The 13497-nt window shown below is 34.3% G+C and overlaps 1 protein-coding gene across 2 annotated transcripts in view; it reads right to left on the bottom strand.

The window, feature by feature from the left end:
• NTRK2 (neurotrophic receptor tyrosine kinase 2) overlaps positions 1-13497 on the bottom strand; it is a 1124811-nt gene that overhangs the window by 878463 nt on the left and 232851 nt on the right. For both annotated transcript variants that reach the window (XM_044060895.1, XM_044060896.1), the window contains exon 7: positions 7664-7796. In XM_044060895.1, the coding sequence (XP_043916830.1) occupies positions 7664-7796 (133 nt within the window). The remainder of the gene's footprint in view (positions 1-7663; positions 7797-13497) is intronic.

The raw sequence follows: 13497 nt of genomic DNA, 5'->3' as shown, positions 1-13497 counted from the left end.
CACTTGGTAGTCCCCCTGTTATTAAATTTCTTTACCTGCCCGCGGTTATTACAAAAATTTTTTAGTATATCATAGGACAATAGTCTCTCTATTGCATCAATGTGACAGTATTTTTTTAGTAATTAATATAGTATGTTATTGTCATTTCTAATTATTCATTTATCATTCTTTCCATTTGGATTATTCCACTTTAAGGACAGCTTTTTTAATGATTGGTCACCTGCTCATTTAATTATGGTTAAGGTTTCTTATTTAAGTGAGTGTTTTACATGCAAGTATGGTTCTGATGACGTCTATTGATGAAAGCGCTTAACCATTTAATTATTTGTGAATAAACTGTGTTCTGTGTTTGGAGGACATTGGCTGTGAGGTGTATTTGTATTTGGATTGTTTTGCTGTGTTACACCTGTTTGGCACCATTTTTCTGTTCAGTGTGTTCTCTCGGTGCACTGCAGCCTCCTCGTCTGGTTATGGATGCCAATGAACTTTCCCCTGTCTTCGAGGATGAGTTTGATGCGGTTCCTTTTCCATGTGGACAGAGGGTGGATGACAATAGTGATAGTTTGTTACAGTTAATTCTGAATTTAACTAACAAAGTTTCAGAATTGCAAGAAGCGGTTGTCCGCTTACAAAAAATGCCACATTCATCACTTCCGGTTTCTGGAAGTGAGATTCCATTAGCGCAAAGAGAAGCAAGAGACATTTCTCAAGCAGTGATGAATAGAAGTAATGGTAATCAGCGTAATGTGGATTCTTTGGAAGAAATACGCCATATTGACAACGCGAACTCCAGTAGAGGGGGTACTTGTATTTTCAATCTAAATTGTGATCGTTTGAGCGACTGGAAGAAGACGGATTATGGTTTCTTTAAAAACGGAACTGTGGATACCACTAATACACTGGATTCGAGGTTAGTATCTTTAGAGACTAAACTCTTTAAAGTTAGAGCCCTGCAGTGTGACAACGCATATCTTAAAGAATGTGTGGAGAAGAAAAAGGTTCCCAAAGGTCTACGTATTTATAAATTTCCGAATGGTTTGAAAAAGGGACAACCTGAGGTTGGTGAACTGTTGGAGATGTTTGACAGGCACGGTTTGGAACTGTTGGATTTTATCATAAGGATTAATACTAAAAGAATTGATGGACTTTTAAATGAAATAGATGAAGTTAATAATTATATTTTGAATGATGCCAATTTTAATAGAATAAATTTTAGATATAATAACATTTTTGATAAAGTTGAATATGATGTAGGCTTGAATATAGATAAGAAAAAGAAGAAATTGCTTAGGGATGATTATGAATACAAACATAATATTGTTTATCCCTTACCCAAGTCATATTGTGATGGTGAGAATAATGTTATTAGCACTCAGACCAGTGATGGTATTGCGAGAGGTCCTATGCATATGGAAAGGCAGGGTTTGGTAAATAATCAGTATGATTCTGAATTTCCCCCTTTAAGAAGATCTGCTCGGTTACAGCATAAAAATAGTTATAGGGATGAACAAGTTTTTTTAGGAGCTCAAGGGGGAGGGGTGAGAAAAAACAGCTACAGGGGACAAACGAGTTGGAAAAAGAACAGCTACCCCCAGTCTTAGCTAGTGATGAGGAATTAGAACCTGTAGATTTAAAGGGTATTACATCTGAACTAGATGGTTTGCTTTATACATATAAAGGTTTTAGGATTTTTAATTATGCAGGTATCAGTATTAATGAAGATATGTTCCATTTATTTATGAAAGGCATAAAATTTGTACCTTCCAAAAAAGTCAATATTAGTAACACATTAACTGAGCTAAAGCTCTTTGTAAGGAAATTAAATTTGAGTCTTTTATATAAAGACTCTTCCCATGAGGCTAATACTAGTAGGACAACTTTATGTCTGAGGAAGAAGAGTTGTTTTAACCCCCCGTTACATCCCCTGTTAAATACCTTTGAAAAAAGATGTAGTCAGGAGATATACCAAAAATTGAGGACTCACAAAATTAAATATTTCAATTTAACCAGGACTGAGAAATTACTTTTGGAACAGCTGAGAAGTAATGATAATTTAAGGTTTATGAAACCTGATAAGGGGGGAGGTATGACTGTTGTAAATAAGGTAGATTATTACAACAAAATTTTCAGCATGTTGCAGGATGAAACTAAATTTGAATGTGTGTCGAAGAACGAAATAAATATATCACACAGGAAGATTAGTTTATTATTAGAAGATTCCTTACTTCAAGGTGCTATTAATGAAGAAACGTATAATTTTTTATATACTGAACTACCTACTATTCCTATTGCCTTTGGGATTCCCAAGACACATAAAAATATAAGAGATCCACCATATCGTTTAATTGTCTCTGGTAACAACAGTGCTACATACCCTTTAGGGGTATTTGTGGATCAGATAGTTAGGAAAAGTTTGGCTCCCATCGATCATATTCTGATTGATTCCTGGGATTTCTTAAAAAGAATTAAAAATGATTATTATGATAATGAAGTGTGTTTTTCCACTATTGATGCGGTGGATTTATTTACCTCTATTCCCCATGAGAAGGGCTTAGAGTTCTTCCATGAGGCATTGGTAGAAAAGACAAACCTGGGTAACACTATGATTAATTTCATTATGGTTTTAATGAAAGTTATTTTAAAAAATAATTTTTTTATGTTTGAAGGGGAATTTTTCAGGCAAGTTTTTGGTGTAGCCATGGGCAATAGTTGTGCCCCTCTTTTTGCTAACTTAGTTATATATAAGTGGGAGACCAAATTTATTTTTCGGAGTATATTTTCAGACAAGTGGTTGGTCTACTTTAGGTTTTTAGATGATTTTTTTTATTTTATGGAAGAAAGATGGTCATCATGAATTTTTCATGGAATTTTTAAATGGCAAATGTGAGTATTTCAAATTTACTGGTTCTTTTGGAATTTCCAATATCAATTATTTAGATGTATTCTTGTATAAAGATCCAGCTAAAGATTGTTTTCAGTCTTGTATATATAGGAAACTGACTTTTTCTAATGACTATTTGGCTTTTTCTAGTTGTCATCCTTATTATGTTAAGAGAAATATTGTGAAGGGTCAAATGGTTCGAGTGGTGAGAATGTGCTCTGAAATTGATTCTGTGATTTTGAAACGGATAAATTGGTAGATATGTTTAGAGTGAGGGGTTATCCTTTGAAGTTTGTGAAAGATATTAAGGAACAAGTTGTCAACAAATGGGGCTTGAGATTTAAACCACTACTTGGTACTACTGAGATCACCCTTGTAGTTGAGAACAATAATAGCTTGGATTATACTAAATCTATGGTGTTGATTGAGGGGGAAACATCTGTCTTTGTTAAAAACACTATTATTAACAATTGGAATATGTTTAAGTGTAATCAAGACTTATGGACAATTGTTGGCAACAAACCCTCTTTCACTTATAAGGTAAATAGGAATTTAAAAAGTCTACTGGATAACCATGGGCAGATAAAAAAATTTAATAACAGGGGGACTCCCAAGTGTGGTGCCTGTGAGTATTGCAAGTATATTATTGGTACCCCTTTGGTGTTTTTGAGACCCTATAATATTGAGGTAAGGTTCAGGATACGGACATGCAATACTTCTGGAGTTGTGTATTTAGCAGTATGTCAGTCATGTCAACAATATTATGTGGGAAAGACGGAAAGGAAGTTATGTAGGAGAATCTATGAGCATCTTTATAACATTTCAAAGCATGACGAAAAGAATGCATTATTTAAACATATCAAATCTTTCCCTGAACATTTTTTTCAGTTTGGTATTCTTGAAGTAGTAGGTAAAGACATCAGAGGGGGTGATTGGACTAACCAACTTCTTAGGGCAGAAGCTAGATGGTAGTTAGAATTAAATGCCACTGTTCCACCTGGGCTTAATGACCATGTTAGCATTAAATCTGAGCTTAAATTTAGGGCTTATAAATTATAATGAATTTTATTTATATATTTATACACCAATATCCTTACAATTAGTAATATTTGATTTCTGGGATGGCAGTTGTACTATCTATATTTGCTTTATTACATCCTATCTATGTACATTGTACATGTTGTATGTGTCATGTTTTAGTGTTTTAATGTTATAAAAACATTTTTAGTATATCATAGGACAATAGTCTCTCTATTGCATCAATGTGACAGTATTTTTTAGTAATTAATATAGTATGTTATTGTCATTCTAATTATTCATTTATCATTCTTTCCATTTGGATTATTCCACTTTAAGGACAGCTTTTTTAATGATTGGTCACCTGTTCATTTAATTATGGTTAGGGGTTTCTTATTTAAGTGAGTGTTTTACATGCAAGTATGGTTCTGATGAAGTCTATTGATGAAAGCGCTTAACCATTTCATTATTTGTGAATAAACTGTGTTCTGTGTTTGGAGGACATTGGCTGTGAGGTGTATTTGTATTTGGATCGTTTTGCTGTGTTACACCTGCTTGGCACCGTTTTTCTGTTCTATATAGAATACCTCCAACATCTGTTATGTCAGGGGGAAAATGTCCCAGAAACGACAGTCTCAGTCTTTAGTAACAAATCTTTAGAGATGTAGATTCAAGAACAAATATTACATTACTGAACACCTAATGTAGTAGTTACAAGTCTATTTCCTGTTTGGGCTCAGGGATACTATTTATGTCCTGAGGGTTTATGGAGTTTGAAGCTACTCATGTAGCTTTGGGTATGTGTCCATAGCCTGTGGTACAGGTTATGCATGCTAAATTGTGAGTTTTTGGTGAAATATTACATTACTGAACACCTAATGTAGTAGTTACAAGTCTATTTCCTGTTTGGGCTCAGGGATACTATTTATGTCCTGAGGGTTTATGGAGTTTGAAGCTACTCATGTAGCTTTGGGTATGTGTCCATAGCCTGTGGTACAGGTTATGCATGCTAAATTGTGAGTTTTTGGTGAATAAAATGTACATTGTTCTCCCAGTCACATGAGCAGTTATGTTGTTCTGGTCAAATAAGTGGTACTTCATTTTGTAATGTTTTCAGTGTATTGATGCTAAGGGCATGTCCCCATGTAAAATGTGTGCAAAGGGACACTCTAGGGACCTTAACCACGCTCTAGGGACCTTAACCTTGTCACCAGAATAAACAGAACATGCTGGAGGGATAGATTCCTGTCCCAGAGACTTCCCATACTCTAGAACAGACTACCTATCTATGTCAAACAGAGCTCCTCATTAGCACTCTTCAAGAAAAATCTTGATGATTGAATGGGAAATGGGAAATTCACCCCAGGGATCACTTCTGTGGCTCTGCTCGACAAGGGCATAGGAAAATAATTTTCTTGGGTGGCGAAAGCCAGGGTACATTTTTTGGCTAGGCTTGTATGGGTCCTAGGGCCGACAGCCTAGTACCTACCTATGAACCTATAAAGATGTATTGCTCTGTGAGTGGGTCCATGCTTCTGGTGAGATTTTCAGGATGCATGGTTTCTTCTTTTGATTGAAATACTTCATGCTGTTGATGATAAAATAGTATTAATGCAGGCATAGTGCTATAATCATGCCCTGCTGCCTGTTGTGTGTGGGCAGTCCCCGTGGTTATTTAGTGGACACAGAGCATCATGTCTCAGAATCAAAATCAGCTATTTTATTTTGATAAATAACTGCAAAGATTCATGACTTATTAGGAAACACTATGATATACAATATTGTGCAGTTGTGCAAATATGTTGTGGAAAAATGGTTTACTCAGTTTTTAGTTATAAAATATTATTTATTTTGTAGCTTGCACTGCATGTTCAGCTTTATATATAAATAGAATGACAAAAATGTTAACTGAAAACATTTATGAAATTATTGCATTAAGAAGAGTCAATACTTTATGTAGACATTTACAAATATGTACTGATGTTAAAACAATTTTGTTCCACTTCCTGGACCATGTAACATTTGACCTAGAAAGGGTCACTGATGGGCTATAAGAAGCATAATTGGCATGTTCACTTGAATGTTACTGTCTCTTTAAGTCTAAATGACCACTTGGATATGAGCTGTGTTTTAAAACAAAAGAGACTGAAACACTAAAACACCAAATGTTGTTGTAGTCAAATTTAGATGTATCCTGGCAATATCTTGATTTCATGATGCATTTATTTTCATACATGTTAAGTTTTTATTGCATTCATGAATGGAAAGTGTGTACATGTTTATGCACTGAATCATGTGATACAGTCTTTGTTATATCATTAACTGCATATATTTTGAACTGTTAAACAAAGTCTGCTGAAGTCTGCAGATGAAAACACTTCTTCCGTGTATATTAAAATCTCATTACTATTAACTGGAAGTACTTCTTTCATTGCTCCTTGTCTTTAGAAAATTAAACTGATAAAAAATATGCTGACAGATGCATAGAAGTTATGTGGTGGAGCCCCCCCCCCGACATAGACTTATGTCTGGAAAAGTGTAGCACTTGGTCTGAAGGTGAAATGTGTATAGAGTTGGTATATTTAGTTACTGTGTGTGTGTGTGTGTGTGTGTGTGTGTGTGTGTGTGTGCGTGTGTGTGTGTGTGTGTGTGTGTGTATAAAACATGACATATACACATGTCTTCTCTTTTCCAGCCCAGTTATTTATTTTTATCAGTTTATTTTGGAGTATTGTAATAGGTGAAACAAATCAGTTAATATGTTAACTACCTTGTTCAATAAACAAATCTGGCTAATATACTGTAGCAAAACAAGTTATAGCAAAGACATTTTTTTTCCATTTTCTATGAAATATTATTTAAGATATTTGAATTTGAGCTGTCTGAACATCATACAAGATGGAATTTTCATTTTGTACCCTTCAAATTATTTTGCTGAACTTTTATGTTTGTTTCTTAAGTCTATACGTCTGTCTCATTTCTTTAATTGCATGTTATATCTGGAATAAGCTATATAAAAAAATATTCCATAGGGATGCACATTAAAATCTGGAACAATACTTAATAAATATTTGGTATGATTTCTCAAATTTCACATAAGAAAACTAGAATTTCATTTTTAAGTAAGTATAAAAGAATAAACTTAGTTCTAAGTTATGTGCACTATCTTTTCAATCACTTTTCAGGGGAAAGGGAAGAAAATCCCTTTTAAATATTATGCATTCACAAGAAAAGGTTATATACATGTCAACAAATTAAGATGTTTATATACAGATTAAAACAAGTCAGAAATGGCATGCAATATTTTTCTATGAATTCTAAACCCAGTGCTACACAAAATGTTTTCTTGATGTAAAAATTACATTTAGTATGTATCAAAACTGGCACTATCTCTCCAGCTTGATTCATGGGTAGTTACTAGGCTTGCAGTCCAGTGGGGATCCGAGCCCAAATTTCTAGTTGCCCCAAAGTGCTGCCTAGTTAAGTGACTTGATCAGTGTCACACAGTAGGCAAATAAGGGCTGAGGGAATCAAACCCTGTACCCAGGAATTACATCTCACAGTGTTAACACTCTGTGCCAACTGTCAAACATTAGAATTATAAATCAACGTTTTCTGGAAATTTATAAGTGCAAACACATAAACACAGGATAACATCTCATTTAACTATTTGTTATGTGTATTAGTTCTTTTTCAGGCATGTTGAAGTTAAACAAAAACTGCTAGTTTGCATACAGTAATTCAAAAAACAGTAAAGATACTTACAATATACCACCAATTGTACTGAAGCTTGTTCCTCTCCCACAGCATTTTCAGCAATACAAGAAATGATTTTCCCATTATCATTGGATGAAATATTGGTCAGCTTCAGTATGATGACATATGTATCCAATTCAGTCTGTCAGTGAGAGAAATCATACAATGACATGTCCTGTTTACAAAGTGACAGGTTTAGCCACGTATTACATGCTACTTCATGCTAATTCATGCTTTTATATATCGATGCTCTTTGTTGTTTTTACAATGACAGATTGTTCACTGGTTCATAATGAAGTTTATTAAATTGATTTAATATAATCTACAACATATGTAAATTATGTAAGTCTCCAAAATGACTGTACTAATGATGTCATAAGTTTCAAGAAAACACAGCGAGGACTATGCCAGTGGTAGAAATATGCTATGAAGTATGTATGTCATTTGTGTTTAGGTTTTGAAGGCAGTTGGTAATCATGCCTGAGGTATATACATATTAATACTTCAAGAACATCCACTGAGTTCCTTTCCTTTCAGATGTATATGTTGCCACTGCCAATTTGTTTAGCTCCTGATAAACATGGAATGGTAAATAAGATTCAGCTATGTCTACGGAGTACAATCTGCACCTTGTTCTAAATGCGTATGTATGCATCTCCTACCTTATAGTTTGGTACACAAACTCTTCACCCCTCTTCAATGTATTATGGTCTAGTGAGTCTTTCTTAAGATGTTCCCCATGAGAATCCATAAAATCTCTTACAAAAGTACCCTAAAACAGCCAATGAAGAACTGCTATCAAGGACATTAATATGTCATGTTTTATTTCATCTGTGTCTGCAAAAAGAAAAGAAAAAAAATCAGTTTTGTATGACTAATTTCAAGAAGGGAGGACAGAAGAGGAAATGAGTGTAAGAAAGTACACAGCAAGTCTCTATAGAAATGAGAAATTGCATTAAAATACCCAGGCAGAATAATGACTGACAGCAATTGAACCTTGTCTCACTGCATATTTTTGGATCTGCGACAATCCTACTCCTAAGACTATCTTTCATACATATCCCACATGCTCCGAGGTTGTAACTAAGGGAGGACATTTTGTAGCATCTGTAATATTCTCTGGAGGAATGGATACGCCTTCCCTTCTACCTGACCCATCCATCTTCCATCCTTTAGTTATTGTGTTTTATGTACTATCTCAGATCACTCTTCTTACTGTAACAACCAGCCCTAAATCACTGAATAATAGTCATAAAATATCATGTTATAAGCCTGACTTATACTTACTGTATTATTAACCCTTTTAATGACTGCATGCATACTTGCCATCACTACCAATGCATTACTATTCAAGCTGGCAATGTTCAGTTTCCAAAGTGTGAGACAAGATACTGCCTAAATAAGTTTTAGATTCTGCCAATATTGCATGAAAAGCATATCTCCTCTCAATCAAATTTGTTGCTAATACAGTTAAACCACAAAGGAAAAGTAAAGCCTATACATGCTAGTAGTGAGTCCTATATAGAGAGCTAATAGAAAACACCAGCCATTTAATTTTACATTCTTTTCATCACTTGGTTTCCTCTTTGGTGGAATGCAGTTTACCTTAATGCTATTCCTATAGCCTGCTAATTTTGGTAACACTAACAGTCAATTGTTGAATGTCTTACACAGCTGCATATCATTATAAGAACTATCTAGAAAAAATGGTTTACATGTTACATAACTGAATCTCACTATACCTTTCAAACATGGTGCCTGTATTTGAATCCTTCTCATGCATGACATTTCATACTTAGATATTGCTCCATCAGTATATGGTATCCTCCTTTCTGATGAAATACATAAAGAAGCATCTAGCTTTGAGAGTTTTCACTTGATTCTCACCTGCTCTTTTCCAGACATACAAATCTCCTGTTGTGTAGACAATGAATCTGTTCTTATTCAAGTTAAAATCATCAAGGACAAGTTCTATTTTGTTGACTGTATCTGTGCTCCCCTTGACTCCCATGCTTTAATTCATGAAGGGGCTTTTCCATAGCTTGTTTCCAATGCAATATTCAGGTTCATTTTATTAGGTGATCTGAATGTTATCTAGAAGTTGTTTAGAAGTTGTCAAAGGATTAATAGTCATTTTGCACTAAATAGTTTGGTCTAGCACAACTGGTTTCTCTTACGACAACAAGTGATACAGCAGCTGTCATTACCTGCACCTCACATCTTCTCCTGGTAGTATCACTATTGTTGGTGACACTCACATCTTCTCCTGGCTGTATCACTATTGTTGGTGCAACTCACATCTTCTCCTGGCAGTAACACTATTATTGATACAACTCACATCTTCTTCTGGCAGTATCACTATTGTTGGTGCAACTCACATCTTCTCCGGGCAGTATCACTATTGTTGGTGCAACTAACATCTTCTCCGGGCAGTATCACTATTGTTGGTGCAATGGTTAACAAGTTCAGTGACCATCTTTCCAGTTTTTGCCCTCTGTTAACAAAGTAAAATCCATATCACAAAAAAAAGTCTTCTTCTACTGGACAAACTGATTGCAAACATGCCACTGATGTTTTAAACTGCAAGAAATGAGCTCCTCTATAATGATTTTCATTTGACAAGACAGTAAAATACTTCTGTGATACTTTTCAAAAAGCACTCTTTAATGAGGTTTTACTTTGAAAGCATAGGATTAGACATTTTAGTCTACTCTGACTCGCATAATGACTTAAATGCTTGACATTATAAAGAAGCCTTATGTGGACTGTTTACCATCAAATTAAGTTGACTTTTTATTTTTTCCAGCAAGTCTGTAAGGTTAGAAATCATGTTTATTGCTTTATTGTTTAGCAATAGGAACTATCTTTTCAGACTGAGAGAAACAATTCTAAAAAAAAATTTTTGTAATATTGTATGCCAACCATCTATAAACACATTCCACACTTCCTCAGTCTTCTCAATTCTACAGATTCAATTTAGTGAATTATCTCAAGTGATTGCCAACAGACCACCTTCACCTTTTCAGTGGCAGCGACCTTGTTATTACATATTAAACTGTTACCCTTGCATGACTGATAACTTTATTTGTTAATTGAAAACTAGATTGTCTTCTATTAATAATGTATGATCAAAATTCCTAGGAGCAGAAGACAAGTGCATAATCTGCCCTGAGTTAATGCTAATCAACTGTTAATTCAATAAGGAAAGGTATCTTCAATCTGATAAGTATATAAAGTAGGTATTCTCCTGAAACTTCTATTCTTGCATAAACTCTCTAAAGTGCCTGTATATGGCTACCTATTCAAGCTACCTTGAGGAAAGGGCAAAATCTAATAGATGGAATGATGCAATCATGTCCTCCCTCCTTCCTGGTGACCATATACAATCTACAGGGCTCAGAGATTGGCAGCCATATTCTTAACATTATCCATTAAAGAGATGGTGGAGATGGAACTCTGCTGATGTCAAACTTGTGCAGTATGACACTGGTTTTGCTACCTTCTGCATAAGTGATGGTAACTTTTTCACTAAATTTAAAATGTAGACCACATCCAAATCCATACAGTCTGGTTTAAGCTCTTCTGGAGTATATTTCAACACCAACAAAAATCAAATTCCTGTTTTTACTGCAAGACTCTGAAGACTAAGAGTAATGGCCTCACCAATATTAAAGTGCGAAACATATCCATGTATTATTGTCATTGTCTTATGAATGGGAAGTGTTAGTTCCATAAAACTGCATGGATAGATGATTGATAAGCATATAAGAAATGTATTACCTTGTACAAACCAGAAACTTGGACATCTTCAGAGGGTTATGACCTTTCTTCCACTGTTTTTCAACCTCTACTAAAGTCAGTGTATATCATTTCAATTCACCATTCTGTCATTATGTTCACTTATCTCTGTATTCTCCCTTTCTTCTTAAAGCAGATCAACTTTACAGCAGCATTATTAGGTTTGCAGCAGGCCAGATGCTAGAACCAAACATTGTTCTTCCTTCATAATTTATAATGACTTGAAATCAACTGTCACCCTTTCAAACTGTACTATATTCTGAGATGGAGCAACATGGCATTGTGATCTTAGGTTGGCTATAAACCTTCTCATAAGCATTTCTAAATGACAGAATTGATTTTATGATTCCTCTATTTCTCCTTGTACTGACAAGATCTGCATTTCCACTTGCGTTGTAGTACATTTCCTTCAAGTTTATATTAAAAAAATCATTGAAAGATTGCCTACATACTAAATGAGCACATTCTTGCAGGATTACAAGAAGATTCTGTGTTGGTTGATTAATATTCTAATTATAATTACATTAATCAGAATTTTTAAACTTACTCTGGTGATGCTGAATGTACCTATTTATCTGATACTAATACAGAAAATATTGATTTATAATCATGATGTTCTTTGTGCATTCTTATGATATCATATGTTTCCTTAGGGTTTCTAATATCACATCTTTAATTGTGCTTTGTGTATCAAAAATTATCAGCATTAATAAAACAATTAAAAAATATATAAGCATGAATTTCTGGGTCTAATCTTTCTATAGTGTGTTTTCACTGCTGCCATTGTGCATTGAATGATGTAATGTTATTAACTGATTAGTTATTACAATGAATGCATATTACATCTAAGTGTTATTACAAATGTTCCTGCAGTTTTCTCCATCAGAGTAATTTAAAAATAAGCGCTATAAAGTTGTACATGTCAAGTCATCAGATGGTACTGTCAAACTAACTAAGGGGGAAGATGCCCCCCCCCATTGTAGAAGGAAGTAGCAGTCCACAAAAATCACAAAAACTGATTGGCCAAAGAAGAGCCATAAAGATGACAGAGTGAACTATTGAGGATAAGAAAGAAATAATGTATTGTTACTATTATGTAAAAAGCCCAGAATTTCCAGACACAAGATATACAAAACGATTAAGAGAGACATTAGAGGAAAGAAAAATACTTCCGCAAGAAAAACTGTCAGAAGCTTCAAACAAAAATTTGGGTTCATTAATACAACAGATTTCTGAAAAACAGTATATAGATCAAGAAATGTTGATCTGTTTGGAAAAAGAAGCATCTGAGGAAGTGCAAAAATATAAACTACAAAACCTAGAGATATTTGAAAAATATAAAAAAGAAATATGGACATGGGAAAGGAAGAGATATTTAATCTGGTACAAAATTTATGCAAAGGAGAAAGCCAAGTCAACTAATATAGAGAAGGCAGTTTCAAAAAATATTTGAAGAGAAATACAGGCAAAGGCATCCAGATATGGAAAATTTTACAAAAAAAAATGATTAATAGCACAAAGATGTAATGTGGAAAAGAAGATTAGTAAAGCAGAAGTTAAAGAAATAGAAGTTGAAATTATGGAGTGCCTATGAAGTGAAGGATTTAATGCAGAAGGTCTAACACAGACTACATCACAACATGATGGAGTGAGTCCCCAGAATAAGGAAAAGCAAGAAGATCAGGAGACGTGTGAAGAAGAAATATGGACAGGGAAAGGAAAATAGATTTAATATGGTGTAATATTTATGCAAAGGAGAAAGCAAAACCAACTAATACAAAAAGAGCAGCACCAAAGATATTTGAAGAGAAATATAGGGAAAGGAATCTGGACATGGAAAACTTTACAATACAAAAAATAAAGAGATTAAGAGGAAAAGTAGAAAAAGAGATTAGTAATGGAGAAGTGAAAGAAATAGAAATTGAGGTTATAGAGCAGCTGCAAAGAGAAGGATTTAGTATAGAAAATCGAATTCAGAAAGCACCACAACAGGATAGAGCAATGGATATCCAAATTAAGGGGAAACCAGTGGAACAGGAAGCAAT

Source organism: Protopterus annectens, chromosome 2.part0 (assembly GCF_019279795.1).
Source record: "Protopterus annectens isolate FY-2018-M chromosome 2.part0, PAN1.0, whole genome shotgun sequence".
In the NCBI taxonomy this organism is placed as follows: domain Eukaryota; kingdom Metazoa; phylum Chordata; order Ceratodontiformes; family Protopteridae; genus Protopterus; species Protopterus annectens.
This window is presented reverse-complemented; position numbering and strand designations above follow the sequence as displayed.